Here is a 19,336-nt window from a genome sequence, read left to right on the forward strand (position 1 = left end):
ACAGTGCTGAGAGCTTATGAAAGCAAAAACAGCATAGCTATTTATGCAGACAGTTAAATCTTCCAAACACTATATGCTTCGTCTGTTATGGAAAATTATTAAATTCCTGAAATGAATAGATCAGAAATTTTAAATCAAGAATACAGAAAAATCCCTTTCTATCAGTTCACATTTTAATTTGTTCCAGATTATGTTTTTTGTAGTGTCCTTGATTAGTTTACTATGGCACACATAGTTAAAGCTTCATAAGTCTTTCCATTTAGGAAGAGTGTTTTGTCTATAGGAACATGGATTATTTGCCCTCTGGTTAAGAATGTATTGAGTCTTTAGGAGAGAAATCCACTTTGATCATTGTTGCTGACATTGAAGACAGTAAAAAGCTTTGTTTCATTAAACCATCAATCTGTTAAAAGTAATATAAAATTTATTATTTTAAAACTAATGGTCTGAGCTGATAATGATTGACATGTGCAAAGTTCAGACCTTTACTGTTCAGTTTAAGTTTTCACTGTGAGCATTCCTGTTATTTTAATACTCACTACTACTTTGTAGAACACTACCTAAGAAAACTTTCCTGGGAGTAAGCCCTGCTTAAGATTGTACTGTACATCATATTGTCTTTAAACAAAAAACTAGAAACTTGAGTTTTGTTTCTACAAACATTGTCAGTTGTATAGTCCCAATAGCTGAACAATATGTATGTTTTTATAATACTGGTTTGTGCTCTCTTCTGATCCTTGCTGCTTGTTTTACGTTCTTTTCTGAACCTTAGCCATCATGTTTCTCTACCTTGTGATTTAGTTGAATTGCTGTGTGACAAGACATTACTTTTTCTAACTGAGTTTTATAACTTTTCAGATTAAGAGTTTGGTAGTCTGTTTTCTCATATCAGGCATCAAACAGATACAAAGGCAAGGCATCTCAAGTTAATGTAATCAGTTGCAAAGCACCAAAAGTCTTAATTTATAAGTAATAAAATCCAGAAATTATTTCATGGGAACAGTGTAAAATCAAACTACAAAACCAGTTCTGTGTAACCAAAATCATGTCAAAATTAAAACGTTTAATAAAATTCCTTTCCCAGCTAAAATGTTGACTCAAGGTGGTTCAAAACATAAAACAGTATATAAACTATAAAACACAGCATAAAATCCAGTAATTATAGTACGTGTGCACCACAAACAGATTTCTCAAAGGTGGCAGTCCATATCAACAGTGTGAAAGCTCAACAACAGGTTCTTCAAATAAAACTTCTTTACATAGCTCATGAAGGCAGGGAGAGAGGGGCCAGTACCTCAACAGGTAGCCCATTCTGGAGCATTGTCTACTCTGGACTACCAAAAAAATTCCTGGAATGAGATGCTGGTGTTCTAACCTCCCTTATGTGAGAAGCACCAAGGAGAGACTCAGCTGATAATACAACGATAAATGTAACACAAATACAACTGTGGTGTAGTTGGTGTGGAGAGGCAGTTCGGTATAGTACTTAGAATGCCAGACTAGGATGTGGGATATCCCCAGTCTTCATGAAGCGAGCTTCTCACTGGGTGACTTTGGGCCGGTCAGTCTCACAAGGTTGTGAGGATAAAATGGAAAAGCATGACCACTGCCCTGAGTTCCTTGAAGTAAAAACATACTTGATAAGACAGAAGGACAAGGTCAGCCTCCTAATATGCACTTAAATTCACCTATCTTTGTATACCACAAACGTATTCAACTTTTCCTCCCCTGGCTGGTTCATTCAGTACTGTTTCTCTCTAGGTGGGCAGTCCTGGCCATCCTTTGGCATGCATTCAAATGGAGAGACAATGTGTGTGAACTGAAGGATAAGAATCTACAGCAGGTCTTGTTATCAATACTCTTTTCAGCAAAGTAAAGATCCTGCTGCACACACAGCTCTCTCGCATGTATGCATGGCTGTTTATATTGTGGCCCTAGTACACAGTTTCCTGCTTCATCTAAAAAGGGTCTCTAAAAGCATTTCTATTCCCTTTCTTGAAAGCTGGAACTTAAGAATGATTTTTCCATTCATTAATGATGCAGATAATCTTCTGTTGTATACCCAGTATTGATGCCCATCAGTAAGACTTGGGATTTTCTCCTTGCCTTTCTAGAGTCTTTTGGAAGAGCTTTTAGCTTGCTGCATTCCCAATAAAACCGTTTGTTTATGCTTGGTTTTTGATGTAGTGCTGCTTCATGTGTCACAGAAATTACCAGGTTCATGCTTGCATACAGTGTGAGTCATGCTGTTATTGACTACATGTAAATGTTGCAGGTACCCATGGCTAGAAGTGGTTCCCTGTGCTGTGTACTGATGGAATTGGAAGAGAAATTGAAAATGTCATGGTCACATTAGGAGTAACACTACAGATGCATGACATATGCAGGCATCAGCAACCTTTCATTTCTATAACATGTGAAACAGTCCTGAGACATTCTTGCTGATGGAGGAAGAAACAGTGTTAAGAATCGGTTACAATAGTAAACTAAGCACCAGACATTGCAAGAGAACTGATCTGTTGTGATCAAACAGTTTTTTATTCGTTAGCTTCAATTCTGTGTGAGTTTGTGACCAGGCTTTGGTTTCCTCTTAATAATGTTGTTTGTCAAAATGCTCATTTTTAAAGCATATAATCTATCCAATATAAAATGAAATATTGTGTCTAGTATGCCATTTGTTTTCTGTTCTAGTACATAAATCTGTACTTTGTTTACAGTGTTTCTTTTGATCGAGTGTCGGACATCAATTTTACCCTCAATACAAATGAAAGTGTAAGTATATTCCAGTGGTCATTCGGCGGGGTGGGAGGGGGTGGGGTTTGCTATTTGACAGAAAGGTAGGTTTAGGGGGAAAGGACCTATATTGGTGATTCAACAGTGGAATGTATGGCTATGGAGGTCACTATTTCTTACCTTGGGTGGTTCTTTGGAGGATATTTTTAAAATATGGATAACTTTGGGAGCAGGATGGGGTTGCACAGGATGATTCATTATGACCCTTTGAGTTTTGTGGTTTGGTGCTTTGTGTATTACTTTCTGGAGTTTCCACTTCCCATGTGTTCCTCTCTTGTCAGGTATATCTGGTGGTGTTGCCCATTGAAAAGTCACAAACAAAGACAGCTGATCTGCTGAGCCAGTGATGGCCAGCTTCCACCCCATGGGCCACAGCCAGTCCCTCTCTGATTTTTCCTGGTCCTGTTATTTCCCCCTCTTCTCAGGTCATGCATGCAGGCTGCATTTGAGTTTTTGCCTGGCAAGCTTCCCTCATTTTCCAGAGGGAAACAGTAAACCAGGAATCCCCATTTGTGTCAAGGAAAACAAAATCCAATTTGGAACTGGGGCCCCATCATCACAGGAAATTTGTTTCAGTTGATTCAAGGCTTTCTAAGACCAAGAATGTTCCAGTTGTGCTCTGCATTTGAGGGGGAAAGGGGAGGAGTGAGCTTGAGGACAAATTAGGTCCATGACCATGGTGAACGAACAGAGGTTTGTTGTGATGTAGGAAAGCACTTAAGAGTTGGTGAAGGGCCTGCAAAATGAGCCATAAGGATATCTTGAGAAACCTGAAAATGGCAGATATATGGAGTGAGCGTGCTGAACAGCGCTATTTGAGTTTATCTTAAAACCTTAAATTGGGGGGGGGTGTTCCTCAGTGAAAGCATATTATTTTCTATTAGTTTGGGATATATACATAAATTGTGGTGAGTAGCTTTTCCAAGGTCTTAATCTCTGTTTTCCAATGGTGATGTTCAAAATGACTAGGTATTTGAATGGGATGGATAAGAGTTCAAGTATATGGAAATGATAAGACACATGTATTTGTTTCTGAATTTGTTTCAGGGCAACATTGCTCTGTTTGAGGCATGCTGCAAAGAGAGAATACAGCAGTTTGATGATGGTGGTTCTGATGAAGAAGATATTTGGGAAGAGAAACACATCACGTTTACACCAGAATCTCAGAGACGATCCAGGTAGACTTAAGATAACAAAGAATATTTTTTTGCTGATTTGGGCTGAAATACTAAAGAAGTGTTCTCAGTTCTGGGTGGAAGGGCATCTTGATCCGTGGGTATTATCATCACGTGCTCAGGGAGGCAGGACCAAACATTTTTTCAACAGCTTCCTGTCTCCCTGGGCGGGAAACCCAGTTTCCGTCCTGCCTTGTGTAGGGTGGCAGTGATTAGTTGGAGCTCCGTCTTAAAAAGAACTCTTTACCTTGTGTGTTTTTTCCTTTCTGCTTCTTTCCTCCTCTAAGACTCCTATCCTTCCCTCCCTCCTCCTGCCGATTTAGGACGCGGTCACGTCTACCTCCTCCTGGTCTTTCTAACCTCCCCCCCGGTCTCTTCCGATTCCACTTCGCCCCTCGGGCAAGATGGCGGACGGCAGGAGGGACTCGGATTCGGACCTTCTGTCCGAGGGAGACCCGGCCCCGGCCCCGGCCCTCGTTATTTCAACAGGGCAGAGGCGCAGAGATCTCTCCGGCGGCTGATCCGGCGGCCGCGCGGCGCCCGGCTCCGACGGGGCGGACGCAGCCAAAAGAGCGCGCTGTGAGGAGCCGCTCCAGAATGGCGCCAAAACTGGAGAAGGGCATGAACGGGCGCAAACCGCGGGCCTGGCCCCGGGGAACCCGGCTATGGGGGGCACCTCTGCCAATTTTGATCCTAAGAACGGGGGTAACGTATGCAGCGATGAGCCTGAGGCTCCGGTTACTCGGAGGGAAATGCTGAATTTTTTTAATGGGGTCTTAGATAAGCAAGCGCAAATGATGAATGCATTTTGGGACTCTATGGCCCCCTTACTTCAGGGTGTTGACTCATCCCAGTCCCGCTCTTCCAACCACCAGGGAAGGGGGGAACAAGAGGGTCAGACTAGCTCTCAGTGGCGCACCAAAGCAGCCCTGAAATCACAACTGGTTATTCGGTCTTATCAGCCCTCTGAAGACTATCAGGGGCTTCTGACTCTGAAACCAGAGAGGAAGGAGAATTTGACTCCGATGAGGACACTCCAATCCTCTTGGAAGAACAACATCCTCGCCTGTTTCTAGCAGAGGACTTCCAGGCCCTCCTAAATAAAGCCCTAATTGCCCTGGACCTCAATGAGGATCCAGATCCTGCGTCAGATCCCAAACCTAAGGCCAAAAAGAAGGGAAGTAGGGAGTTCTTTCCCAGTACCAAGCCCCGGATATGGGAAATTCCTTTCCCTAAATTCTTTGAGACTCAAGTCCAAACTGAATTCGACAAGCCTCTTGCAAACAGACAGTTCTCAGCAAACATCAAAAAGCTTTACACCATGGTTCCTCTGTTGGTGTTTGGAAGAAGTATCAGACACCACAGCAGCGAGTGAATACAGCAGAGTCAGCACGTAGTATAAAAGTGCTATTTTATTGTACAGTGACAGAATGCTACGCAAAGCATCTACTTCTCACAACCCACAACCCAATACATATATGACACACCTATATACATATCTGGCATAGTCTCCCAGCCAATCAACTGTTGGCTGCCTTGTCTCCAGGACCATCTAGCTCAGTCCAGTACAAGCCAGTTTTTCTGCTCAGTCATTGAGCTGTCATGTGACACCACCAATCACCTAGCTGTCACTTAGATCCTTTACATCTGCTTGCCATGTGCAGTCTTACATGTCAACACTCCTCCTAGACTGACATTGCAAGCCCCAATGAATCCCGAAATTTTACAATTTTCTCCACTGGTAAACATTTAGTAAAAACATCAGCAATGTTGTCACTTGAAGCACAATGTTCCAGTTTTATAAACCCATTGTTCACCGCTTCCCTGACATTGTTGTATCTTATTGTTATATGTTTACTCCTAGTTCTGATGCCTAGGTCTCCTGCCAACTGCTGCGCTGCTGTATTATCACAAAATACCCTTACAGGCAGACTCCATTGCAGGTTTAAATCTTTAACCAGTTGTTGTAGCCACTCCAACTGTATCTCACAGTCACTAATGGCTGAGTATTCAGCTTCACACGTACTTGTGGAGACGTGAGTTTGTTTCAAAGACTTCCACATTATGAGGGCCCCATGCAGATATACCGCATACCCTGTAGTGGATTTCCCGTCTTTCCTGTCTCCCCAACTAGTATCACTGTAAACAGTGACTGGCTCCTCCTCATCAGCTTTGAGTTTTAACTTAGCTGAAGAAGTGCCCTTCAGATACCGCAGCACTCTCTTTGCTGCTATCCAGTCTTTTTCATAAGGACAAGCACGCCTTTGACACAATAAATGTACAGCCATACAAATATCAGGTCTAGTCCAACAAGACAAGTATAGCAATGACCCCACCAGGGACTGATACAACACCTTGTTGTGGAACTCTTTGTCATCCACCTCCCGGGCATACCCTGTTGTCATGGGGGTATCGGTGCACTTGGCTTCTGCCATTCCAAATTTCTTTAGAAGCTGTTCAATTTTCTTGGATTGGTTTAATTCAAAACACCCCTCTGAGTCTCTGGTTATTTCAACCCCCAGATAGTTTTGAATATTCCCCAAATGCTTCATTTTGAACACACTCCCAGCAGCCTGTTTGAACCACTGCAATTGTTCCTTTGTGTGGAACATCAGGCAGATATCGTCCACATAAACCACTAGCACACATTCCGTGTCACCCACGCATTTAGTGAACATGCAAGGATCTGCGACTCCTTGCTTGAAACCTAGTTTAATTAAGGCCTTGCTAAGACATTGTGACCATGCCCGAGCACTTTGTTTTAAACCATAGATGGCCTTATGCAGTCTCAGCACTCCCAGCTCATCTTTGCTTGCAAACCCAGGAATTTGTTCCATATATAATTCCTCACTCAGATTTGCATTCAGGTAGGCAGTAGTAAAATCAAAATGATGCACCTGCATACTGTCCCTTGCAGCCTTGCACAGTGCAGCTTTTAAAGACTCTGATTTTACAGTTGGGGCAAACACCTCGTTAAAATCCTGTCCCTCCCTCTGAGAATAACCCTTGGCCACTAACCTGGCCTTCCTAAGGATTTTCCCATTAGGCAGATATTTGACTTTGTATAGCCACCTGCACCCAATTGCTTTCCTTTGATCAGGCAGGTGAGTCAGGGAAAATACCTTGTTATCCTGGAGAGAGTCATACTCTGACTTCATGTCTTCAAGCCAACCCTCCTTTTCTTTCCCTTCTAACAACACCACCTCCTGGTAACTTTGTGGCTCCTTCACATACACATGATTAACATCATTTGTTTCAAAACCATATCTTACAGGAGGAACTCCCTTGTTACTCCTGCTTGACACTCTAGGCCAGTGATGGCGAACCTTTTAGAGACCGAGTGCCCAAACTGCAACCAAAAACCCACTTATTTATCGCCGAGTGCCAATGTGGCAATTTAACCTGAATACCACCCCCAGAGGGGGCCCAGAGGGAGAGGCTAGGGTTGCCAAGTTCCTCTTCGCCATGAGTGGGAGGTTTTTGGGGTGGCACCTGAGGAGGGCGGGGTTTGGGGAAGGACTTCAGTGCCATAGAGTCCAATTGCCAAAGTGGCAATTTTTTCCAGGGGAACTGATCTCTGTTGGTTGGAGATCACCTGTAATAGCAGATCTCCAGCTAGTACCTGGAGATTGGCAACTAGTTCCTTAGTGTTTTCTCTCTACATATCAAGACAAATGGAAAGATGTTTGGAGGATAGCTTGTGGGCACTTCAAAGGTGGAATAGGACTGCACGCCCCTCCGCCCGCACAGACCCAGAGGGTGCCGGAGAAGCCGCTGGAGGGAAAGAAGGAAGGAAGGAAGGAAAGAAGGGAAGGGAGGGAGAAAGGGAAGGAAGGGAGGGAGAGAAAGAAAGAAAAAGAGAGAGAAAGGGAGAAAGAAATGGAGCAAGGGAGAGAAAGAAAAGGACAGAGGGAGACAGAAAAAGTCTTGCCTTGGATTTGCCACTCGGTGGGGCGCGGCAGCAGGCTTGTGAGAGGCGAGCAGGGTGGGGCAGAGGGCGCCTCCTTCGCACCCACCGACCAGCCATGCCCCTCCGCCCGCACAGGCCCAGAGGGCGCCGGAGAAGCCGCCGGCCATGCCAAGTGTGAGTGCTCGGCTTCTGTTCCCCGCTCTCCCACCCGCCTGGCTGGCCGCGCACGCTCCAGCGGCGGCAATGGCGGCAGCTTCTGTGGGAGAGTCCGGGGGCCACCGCCAATCATGTCGGAGGTTCCCCACCCCTGGGCTACAGCCTCCCCCATCCGGGGTGGGGCAGAGCCGGAAAGACCAGTGGCTTGGAGGAACCGTGCGTGCCGGCAGAAAGGGCTACGCGTGCCGGAAGTGGCACCCGTGCCATAGGTTCGCCAACACGGCTCTAGGCACAGACCTTCCACCTTGTTCACTCTCTGATGAGGCCCTACTAGGAGATCCCTCCAGTTTCACCTCATTCTCATCATGAGAGCTGTCAGACAAAGGAAGTAATTGCTGAGTGTCAGCCCTTGGCCCACAGAACCAGAAATCACCACAAAGTCATATAGAGTCCAAACAGATGGCTTTTACTGATCAAATAGGCATACAGTGCAAACGAATAAAATGACAGCTATGAGAGGCTCACTAGCTGGGAGATATTATAAGGCAGGAAAGGCGGGAGATTACACGCATGAATACAGTTTCCCAGGAGCTGAGTTCCCAGGCCTAGGTATGCGACCTTGGGGGGCAGACAATACAGCACAGAGACAGAGGCAATAACGAAACCGAGATAGCAGCCTGACATTCTGCTCCCCTCAAGGCCCCCTCCCAGTTCGCAAGGGGGCTGGCCTGTCCGGGTAAGCAATGTGAAAGGCGTCGACGAGGTCGGGGGCGGAGACATCCCGTGCGCGCACCCATTCGTCATAGGCAGGGGGGAAATGTTTCCAACGAACTAGATATTGCAGATTGCCATGGTGAATACGGGAGTCAAGGATCTTGGAGACTTCGAAGTGTTCTTCCCCCCCCACCATGATGGGTTGCGCAGGCGGTGGGTCCGGATGCCACCGTGGAGAAGCAACATGGGGTTTGAGGAGGCTTATGTGGAAAACAGGATGCACACGCCTCAAGGATTTGGGGAGAGCCAGTTCCACTGTGACAGGGTTTATGACCCGAGTAATGGGGAAAGGGCCAATGAATTTGGCGCTGAGCTTATGGCACAGCTGGGTGGAACGGAGATTTTTGGTGGAAAGGTAAACCAAAGCACCCACTTGCAGATCACCCCCGGGGGAGCGATGTTTGTCAGCTTGCGCTTTGTATTTACGTTTGGCCCGGTCGAGGTTGCTAACGAGCCAGGGCCAAGTGGTACGGAGGGCGTGTGCCCAGGAGGCAATGTCGGGGTTCCCCTCCCCCTCTACATCATCTGTAGGAGCGATGGGACTGAAATCTTGTCCATACACAGCAAAAAACGGGCTAAAACCTGTGGATTGATGCATGGCATTATTGTAGGCATATTCTGCTAAAGGTAACAGTTCCACCCAGTTATCCTGGTGGTAGTTAACATAACAACGCAAATAACATTCAAGTACAGCATTGACACGTTCAGTTTGACCATCAGTTTGAGGATGGTATGCACTAGACAATCCCTGTTCCACCCCCACCAACTTGAGGAAAGCTTTCCAAAACTTAGAAACGAAACCACTTCCGCGGTCACAAATTATTTTACGCGGAAACGAATGTAAACGAAAGATATGCGTCACGAAGAGGCGGGCCAGTTTCTGAGCAGAGGGGATCCCTGCGCATGGAATCAAATGTATTTGCTTAGAAAACAAATCAGTAACAACCCACAACACAGTTTTACCCCCACTGAGAGGGAGATCAGTCATGAAGTCCATAGCAATCACTTCCCAAGGTCTGCTGGGCGTTTCAAGAGGTTGTAGCAGTCCCGGGGGTTTGCCCTGCGATCGTTTCGCAGCGGCACAAACGGGACAGCTGCGGATGAAGGAGTCAATGTCGGAACGCATTCCCCCCCACCAGAACTGTCTGCGCAATAAGTGAAGGGTCTTCAGAAACCCAAAGTGCCCAGCTGTTTTGGCTCCATGAGCTAAATGTAAAACGTCCTTCCGGAGAGCTTTGGGTACATACAATTTTGAGTCTTTGTACCAGGACCCCCCTTGTTCCAAAACACCAGGAGGTAGGGTATGAGCGGAACGTTCTAAAAGGCACTGGTCCCGAAGGACAGTTAAAAAGGATTCGGAGATGGGGATTTTGGAGGGAGCCCCCCCGTCGGTCATGGAGATCTGAGAAACAGTTATAGGGCTAGTGCTTACGTGCGGCGGCGCGCAGACTGCAGGCGGCTGAGCGGTCGGAGGGGTAGGAGGGGCGGGAACTCCGGTCTGTTGCGGTGGCGGCTGGGCAGCCGGTTGGGCTGGCGGAGCTTGCGAGTTAGGGAAGGTGTGCTGATGCTGGGATCGGGTTTGCACAGCCAGCATAGGTAGGGCCCCACGTTGCATAGGGGTGAACAGAGAGTTGGTGGGTCTTTCGAGTTTTACCGGATATTGTGGTAAACGGGAGAGGGCATCCGCGAGAACGTTCTGCTTCCCAGGGACGTGCTTCAGGGTGAAACGGAACTGAGCAAAGAACTCCGCCCACCGTTGTTGTTTCGCCGATAGCTTATGGGACCCCGTGAGGGCAGCTAGATTTTTGTGATCGGTCCAAACTTCAAAGGGTACTTTAGACCCTTCCAAGAATTGCCGCCATAAAGTCAGTGCATGATGAACTGCAGAGGCCTCTTTCTCCCAGATGGGCCAGTTTAATTGAGCGTGCGCAAATTTTTTTGAAAAGTAAGCGCAAGGGTGAAGAAGACCGTCCGGTCCTTGCTGGAGGAGAGCCCCTCCCATGGCTACATCGGAAGCATCGACTTGCACAATGAACATTTGATTTGGGTCTGGGTGCCGTAGCACCGGCTCCGAAGTGAAGAGGCGTTTGAGGGCCAGAAAGGCGGCTTGGCATTGCTCAGTCCATAGGATTTTTGCGGAGGGCAAGGCAGCCGAGCTTACTTTTCCCTTAGTTTTCAGCAGGTCCGTAATGGGTAGAGCCACTTGGGCGAAGTTAGGGATGAATCCCCGATAGAAGTTTGCAAATCCCAGAAATTGCTGTACTTGCTTACGGTTGGTGGGGGGAGTCCAATCGAGGACGGCTTGGACTTTGGCGGGGTCCATGCGAAGACCTTGGTGGGAGATGATGTATCCCAAAAACGTGAGTTTGCTTTGGTGAAATTCACACTTAGCTAGTTTAGCGAACAGTTGATGGTTACGCAGGCGTTGTAGAACTTCCCTGACCAGAGTTACATGCTCGTCCACAGTTTTCGAATAAATGAGAATGTCATCTAAGTAGACCACCACCCCACGATATAGAAGGTCATGTAGGATTTCATTGATGAGTTGCATGAAGACCCCCGGGGCCCCTTTTAATCCGAATGGCATTACAAGGAATTCATACATTCCGAAACAGCTAGAGAAGGCAGTGAGGTGTTCATCTCCTTCGCGGATACGGACTCGGTAGTAGGCTTCCACCAAGTCTAATTTAGAGAACACACGGCCTTCCTGTAATTGTCCCAAAATATCCGATATTAATGGGATAGGATAGGCGTTGGTCTGGGTAACCGCATTGAGCTTTCTGAAGTCAATGCACAGGCGAAGGTCGCCCTCTTTTTTCCGGACGAAAAACGCGGGGGCCGAGTTTGGGGCATTCGAAGGGCGAATGAACCCTCTGGCGAGGTTTTTGTCCAAAAAGTCCCGGAGGACAGTGCGCTCGGAAGCGCTCATAGGGTAAATCTTACTTTTGGTTAATGTGCAGTCCTTTACTACTTCAATCGCACAGTCTGAGGCCCGGTGGGGGGGTAAGGCATCACATTCTCTAAGGTCGAAGACATCTTCAAAGTCCCGGTATACAGCGGGTAGAGCCGGTGGTACTGGGGCAGTAGAGGTTAATGCTGGAACGGGCGGAAATGGCAGAGCAAAGTTTTGCCGATGCTGGTCGCAGGTGGGACTAGCGAAAGAGATAGTGTTTGTTTCCCAATCAATACTGGGACTATGTCCTTTAATCCAGTTAATTCCCAAGACCACTTCAAATCGGATAGGGGCTATAGTGAAGTCTATTTGTTCCCAGTGGGAACCAATTCCCATTGCCACCCCTATGGTGCGGTGATCAACTGGACCCCCCTGGAATTGGCTCCCGTCCATTTGAGCAAATTGGACGGGGGCGGGTAAAGCCTCTGAGTCGGCTCTGAGTGCAGCAAACGTGGCTTCGCTTATGAGAGTGCGACAGCAACCGGAGTCAATTAGTGCTTTGACGGGGATTTGTGGACCTCCGTTAAGTTGTTGTAAAACTGCATCCACGTAGACGGTGGAGTCCACTTCTTTGATTTTGGTAGGAGCATTCGGTTTGATAGGAAGATCCTGAGAGGTCTGTGGAGATGCTCCATTCACCACAGACCGGAGCCGTTTTTTGACAAGTCGAGGGGAGATTCCAGGTTTAAGGCTGGAGAAATCCAAGGGTTTTCCTCATCCGAAGAGGGAAAGCTGTCCCCCAATGGGGCACTTGTAATCCGAGACCCGGCGGGGTCGTTGGAAGCAGGCAGGGAGGCTGGGTCCCCGGCATGGAGTGCAGAGGGTGTGGGCCTTCCCGGAGCTGCGCTGCGGGTGGCCGCGGTGCCTCTGCGTGGTGGACGACCTCGGGCGCGGGTTGTCGTGCTGGGACGAAATAATTCCTGGCGGCGTGGGCAAACGGCTGCAAAGTGGCCCATTTCTCCGCATGTAAGACAGGCACCCCTCTGAAATCGGGCTTCACGTTCCTGGAGCGGACGTGGGGGATTTCGTGGGACGAGCAGTGGTGCCTTGGGTTGAGGCTTTTGGGTGCCCTTCTCCTTGTGCTTTTGACGGACGAGAGAAATAAAGCGGCGGCGGCTTTCCACTTCCTCGGCTAATAGGATCCAGCCTTCGAGGGTATCGGGATCGCCCCGCATGTAAGACCAGTTCAGAATGTCAGGATGCAAGGCTTCCCTGAAATGATGGATTAGGGTGGTCTCGGGCCAACCTACAATTTTACTTGCCAGTCGCTGAAATTCATCGGCAAATTCCCGAACTGTAGCAGAGCCTTGTTTTAATTGTAAGAGTTCCGTTTTGGCTCTTTCCCCCAGGAAGGGGTCCTCAAACCTCCTTCTCAGGGCAGTCATGAAGTTGTTGAGGGAACGAATCGCACGAGAGCGGGTGTCAAACTGGAGGACCATCCAGTCAGCCGCTTTGCCTGTCAGGAGGGAAGCTACGTACCGCACCCGGCTATCTTCCGTGGGGAAAAGGTGACCTTGTTCTCGCATATAACTGTCCACTTGATGCAAGAAACAAGGCAAAGTCTCAAGAGATCCGTCATACGTAGTCCTCAATTTGAGTTGCTTCCAAGGGCCGGGCGCGGGTTGACCCGGTTGCACGGGTGGTCCGGGCGGAGGAGCAACAGGAGCTCCAGGAGGCAAGGGTGGAGCAGGCACATTAGCAGGTGGTTGCACGGGTGGTCCGGGCGGAGGAGCAACAGGAGCTCCAGGAGGTAAGGGTGGAGCAGGCACATTAGCGGGTGGTTGTACGGGTACCCCCTGACCCGGTATCGGAACGGGCTGTCTCTGAGCTATCAGGGTTTGTTGTAATTGCCTGTTCTCTTGAAGCATAAGTTCCATTACTTCCTGGAGTTGATCAACACGGTCGGAGAGCTCCCGATTCTGGGCTCGTAAAAGATGAACCTCCTCACTTGGGCCACCAGTAAGATGAGGCTTACTGGTTCGGAAGCTCGTGGCCCATTGAGAGCTATCCCCATATAAATCCTCGTCTTCAGACTCATCTGAGTCTCGACGTCGGTCAGCCAAACGGCGTGCGCGTTGGGTCGCACGCGACGGGACAAACGCCGGGGAAAAAGTTAGACCTGATAGTCCCAGTACATAGTCCTTGGGGCGCGTGTCCACGTTCGCCTGATTCCTAATCCTTGCTGCAGCCGCCCTGGCTGCTTCCGCCGCCTCTCTCTCTCTTGCGACCCTAGCCGCTTCGGCGGCTTGCTGATCCGCAAGAACTTTGGCGTTCTCAAGTCTTAGGGCAGTCTCTGCCGTAATGCGCGGCAAAAGTTCTGTCTCGAGGAGCAAGAGTATGGGGTCAGGTTCCCCGCCCAGCAGAGGTTGTACTCGAACCGCCAGTGCGGATGCCTCGGCTCCAAACGTCGGGGTCAAAACTTGAGCCAAGGTGGCTACCGGGGTGTCCTTTGTACATTCCACAAGGAGAAGAGCGGTGCTAATAGCGACTCACTTGGCCTCAGCCTGGCAGCTGGCCGCATCCGGGATCAGGGAAAAACCCTCCGGCGGGGCTCCCGCCATGGTAGAAAGAGTTTGTCGAGAAATAAGATTATCCAAAAGTCCAGTTAATATTTGTAAATCCTCAGTCGCCAATCGGGCATCGTCCAGTAATTGATCCAAGTCCTGAAGATCTAAACGAGCATCAGTATCCTCCGATGTTAACATCCAGAGACGTCCTGTAAGAGATTGCCACTGCGCCTGTACCAGTCCCCTCAAGCGGCAAACCTCTCGGGTCGTCCGGAAAAGTTCAGCGATTAAGTCTTGTAACAGAGTAGGGTCCTCTGAGAAGGGCTCCAGGGTAGTAGATCACCTGGAGAGCTGCACAGCTCCCATCCAAGTGGCAGGCGAACCCCCCTGGGCTCCAGCCTGGCTAGGAGAACGGTGAAGATGAGTGATAGCTGTCATAATGTCAGCCCTTGGCCCACAGAACCAGAAATCACCACAAAGTCATATAGAGTCCAAACAGATGGCTTTTACTGATCAAATAGGCATACAGTGCAAACAAATAAAATGACAGCTATGAGAGGCTCACTAGCTGGGAGATATTATAAGGCAGGAAAGGCGGGAGATTACACGCATGAATACAGTTTCCCAGGAGCTGAGTTCCCAGGCCTAGGTATGCGACCTTGGGGGGCAGACAATACAGCACAGAGACAGAGGCAATAACGAAACCGAGATAGCAGCCTGACACTGAGACACCTGATGCCCATGGATCTTATCCCAATTACTATTTTCACAGAAATTGGCTGATCTGCTGTAACTCAGACAATTGTGTTCATTGGCAAACCTGTAGGCTTTCATGCCTGTTTGATTCCCTAGGAAAGTGAGCTTTTTGGCTCTAGCTCCTCCTTTCCTTCTCTGGTTTAAAGGCACATTTACCCAGGCTTTTACCCCAAACACTCTGAGATAGCTCAGACCTAGGATCCACATGCCAGTAGAGTCATTAGTCTCTGTCCTCACCAATGACGCTGTCTGGCTTCTGGCTGCACCTGCTGATGACTGTCTCTTTTTCTTGACGTCAGGGCAGTCGCGTTTTAAATGCCCTTTCTGACCACACAAAAAGCATCTTTTTACATTTAAAACCACATGTTGTAAATCCAACGACAGGTGCTTTTTCTCTGCAAACTTTTCCTTGTTATCTTTTCCTCCCTCGGACCGGGCAGGCTTCCCAGATGCCGACGCAATCAATCTCCGTTCAAACTCCAACAAACGCCCAGCCGTATACTCCCACGTCAGCTGGCCTGTGTCCAGAGACTCCAAAGAAGTGATTAACATATTGTAATCCTCCGACAGAGAGCTTAATAGTATGAAGACCTTGTCTTCTTCCAATACAGCTTTCCCCCTCTGTTCCAGCATTTGAAAGCACTCTGCTAAAGAGTTCATGTGCAATCTCACTGGCGCTCCACTTTTCAAAACCGTCCGATACATCCTTCGGGTGATAGTCATCAAAGAGCCAGCTGTCTTTTGTACATAAACTTGTTTAAGGTAATTCCAAGCTGTTTTCGCGTTCAAAGCTCCCGTAATATAAACAAGCTGGTCGTCTGCCACGCTCAGCACTATGGTCGCTAGTGCCTTCTCATCTTTAATTACGTCTTGAGCTGTTTCTGGGTCTGGGGGGTCAGCTACATAATTCCACAACGCCTCTCTCTTGAGATAGTGCTGCATTCGCAATGCCCAGACCTCATAGTTGGTGGAGGTGAGCTTGTCCACAAGCAACGCTGTAGCCGCCTGTGCCATGTCGTCAGCACCCGGCACCTCAAGCTCTGTATCACCCTCCTCCTCCGCCCCCGACAACTCACTGCCAGCAGATAGGCTCGCCTCCTCCTCTGCTCCCGACAATTCACTGCCAGCAGATAGGCTTGCCTTTTCCTCTGCTCCGTCTGAATTCACCTCAGACATTCACTCGCTCCCACTGCAGTCCACGGCACTTGTTCCACAGATAAACCTCTGTTCAGAACCTCCAGCACCTAGCGCAGTCGTTCTGGGCCCATAGCCCTGTTGGTGTTTGGAAGAAGTATCAGACACCACAGCAGCGAGTGAATACAGCAGAGTCAGCACGTAGTATAAAAGTGCTATTTTATTGTACAGTGACAGAATGCTACGCAAAGCATCTACTTCTCACAACCCACAACCCAATACATATATGACACACCTATATACATATCTGGCATAGTCTCCCAGCCAATCAACTGTTGGCTGCCTTGTCTCCAGGACCATCTAGCTCAGTCCAGTACAAGCCAGTTTTTCTGCTCAGTCATTGAGCTGTCATGTGACACCACCAATCACTTGGCTGTCACTTAGATCCTTTACATCTGCTTGCCATGTGCAGTCTTACATGTCAACATCCTCAAGCCATGTCACTATTTCAGCTCCCGCTCATAGATGCCCCCGTGGCAGCAGTCGATTCCCCAGATCTACCTACCGAGGATGGGATGGGAAGCATTAGGGATCCCATTGATAGGAAAGCTGAAATCTTATCTAAAAAGTTGCACGAGGCTTCCACCCTGGCCATTCAGGCCTCGGCGGCAACATCAATCATGGCAAGGGCCTCTATAGTTTGGCTCAGAAAGATCATACAGTTGTACACCGGGGACAGTCGCAAACTAACAGAAGGGCTTAACAGACTCCTCAAGCCTTCGGCCTTTATGGCAGACGCATCCTTGGATGCCATGTCTTTTGCAGCCAGGGCCACATCTTCCAACGTTGCCATCAGACGGGCACTTTGGATTTGCCCTTGGCAGAATGAAATAAAGAACAAGACACTAACGATGTCCTACCCTTATACTGGGGGAAAGCTTTTCGGGGAAAGACTAGAAAAGATTCTAGTGGAAAATAAGGATAAAAAGAAAGTGCTCCCCAGGTCTTACAAGAGGGATGGGAGATCCTCATCCTCCTTCCCCAATTTTAGGTCTTCGCATACACTCACTCCCTTCAGACCAGATCACAGAAGAGGGGCATGGGGCAACAGCAGCAATTACAGGGGGTCGTCTCGCAGGGGGGGTGGCAGATTTTTTCGTCCCCCCCAGGGACACCAGCAATTCTCGAAAGCCAAGGGAGACAAGTTCCCCAAGACCCCAAAACAGTGACGCCAACCTCACGGAGATAGGGGGCAGGCTCCTCCTTTTCCACGACGTGTGGGACAGATCTTACACGGACGCCTGGGTGTCTCAGGTCATTCAATCGGGCTACCGCATAGATTTCACCAACATACCCCGGGACAGATTTGTAAATTCCCCAAGGTCGGTACGACCAGAGAAGCACCAGAGAACCATGGAGGCAATATTACATCTCCTGCAGATCCAGCCCATAGAGCCTGTTCCCCAAAACGAACAGGGAAGTGGGGTATATTCAATTTTCTTTACAGTCCCCAAGAAAAATGGGGACTGGAGAGCTATCTTAGATTTGAAACACCTCAACAGGAGCGTGCGTTACAGAAAATTCCGCATGGAGACGCTCCGATCCATTCTAAAAGCTCTCCAATTGGACCAGTACCTCACTTCCCTGGATTTGAAGGAGGCGTACCTCCATGTCCCCATCCATCAGTCCCATCGCAGGTTCCTCCGATTCTGTTACAGCAAGAAGCACTATCAGTTCAAGGCCCTTCCCTTTGGTTTGACCTCCGCTCCCTGTGTCTTCACCAAAATCCTGGTGACGCTGGTAGCGTTGCTTCGCCAGGAGGGGATTACTGTGTTTCCATACCTCGACGATCTCTTGATCTGTTTGGGGTCCAGAGAGCAGGCACTAGAACACACCTCCAGGGTGATCCAAGTTCTGACTTTACACGGCTTTCTGGTGAATCTGGAGAAGAGCCACCTGATCCCCTCACAAAGGTTGGAACATCTGGGGGTTATCATAGACATGCACAGCAACTTAGTGATTCTTCCCAAGGACAAGATAATCAAAATCCAGTCTATGGTAAAAGCCACCATCTGCTCCACTCGGGGCAAAATCATGAACCTAGCCAAGTTACTAGGGAAGATGGTAGCCTGCATAATCTCGGTACCATGGGCCAGGTTCCACTCACGGGAACTCCAGACTTTGCTTCAGCCATACCAGGACCTCATCACAAGGAGCAGGGACAGAGTAATCCCTCTGCCCCTAGCCTTCCGGCAGTCTCTGGCTTGGTGGCACAGGAGCAGCAACCTCAACAGGGGATTGCACTTCTTAGTGGAAGATCAGATCCAGGTGTTCACAGATGCCAGCCTGGTGGAGGTGGGGAGCCACCTGTCAGTCCCTGGTAACCCAGGGCTCTTGGTCCGAAAGGGAAAGAAAGCTCCACATAAACAGGCTAGAGCTGAGGGCAATACATCTGGCATTGCTCCACTTCCAACACACACTTCGACACAAACACGTCTTGGTCCGAACGGACAACATATTGGCCAAGGCGTACGTCAACAAATGGGGGGGTCGAGGTCACCCAGTCTCCACAAGGAGGCAAAGGCGATTCTTCTTTGGGCAGAGTCAAACCTGTTATCTCTTTCCGCAGAGCACATCAGCGGGTCTCTAAATTCACAGGCCGACTGGCTGAGTCGACAAGTACTAGACGAAGGGGAATGGTCCCTCAACGAGTCCATCTTCAGACAGATTCAGGAGAGGTTCGGCCGTCCCAAAGTGGATCTCTTTGCCTCGGCAATCAACCGTCTTCTTCCCAGGTTTTTTACCTGGTACTTTCATCGGGAAGCGGAACAAATGGATGCGCTGGTGGCTCCGTGGCCACAGGAGCTCCTGTTCGCATTCCCCCCCATTCCCATACTCCAGAGAGTGGTGAGGAAGATCAGAAAGGAGAGAGCAACAGTCATACTCATTGCTCCTCTTTGGCCAAGTAGACCTTGGTTTCCTAGTCTACAAAAAATGTCAGTTCAACCTCCTTAGGAGCGTCCGGCCATTCCGGAGCTTCTACATCAAGGGCCCCTGTTCCACCGAAAACCTCAATGACTGCGCTTAACCGCGTGGAAATTGAGCGGGGATCGCTCCTGAGAATGGGTTACTGTCCTGCAGTGGTAGACACGATGCTGGAAGCTAGAAAACCATCGGC

The 19,336-nt window shown here is 48.8% G+C and overlaps 1 protein-coding gene across 8 annotated transcripts in view; it reads left to right on the plus strand.

The window, feature by feature from the left end:
* PPP6R3 (protein phosphatase 6 regulatory subunit 3) overlaps positions 1-19,336 on the plus strand; it is a 113,931-nt gene that overhangs the window by 76,539 nt on the left and 18,056 nt on the right. For all 8 annotated transcript variants that reach the window (XM_056852214.1, XM_056852215.1, XM_056852216.1 and 5 more), the window contains 2 exons: positions 2,718-2,772; positions 3,841-3,971. In XM_056852214.1, the coding sequence (XP_056708192.1) occupies positions 2,718-2,772; positions 3,841-3,971 (186 nt within the window). The remainder of the gene's footprint in view (positions 1-2,717; positions 2,773-3,840; positions 3,972-19,336) is intronic.

This window comes from Euleptes europaea, chromosome 6 (assembly GCF_029931775.1).
Source record: "Euleptes europaea isolate rEulEur1 chromosome 6, rEulEur1.hap1, whole genome shotgun sequence".
Classification (NCBI taxonomy): Eukaryota; Metazoa; Chordata; class Lepidosauria; order Squamata; family Sphaerodactylidae; genus Euleptes; species Euleptes europaea.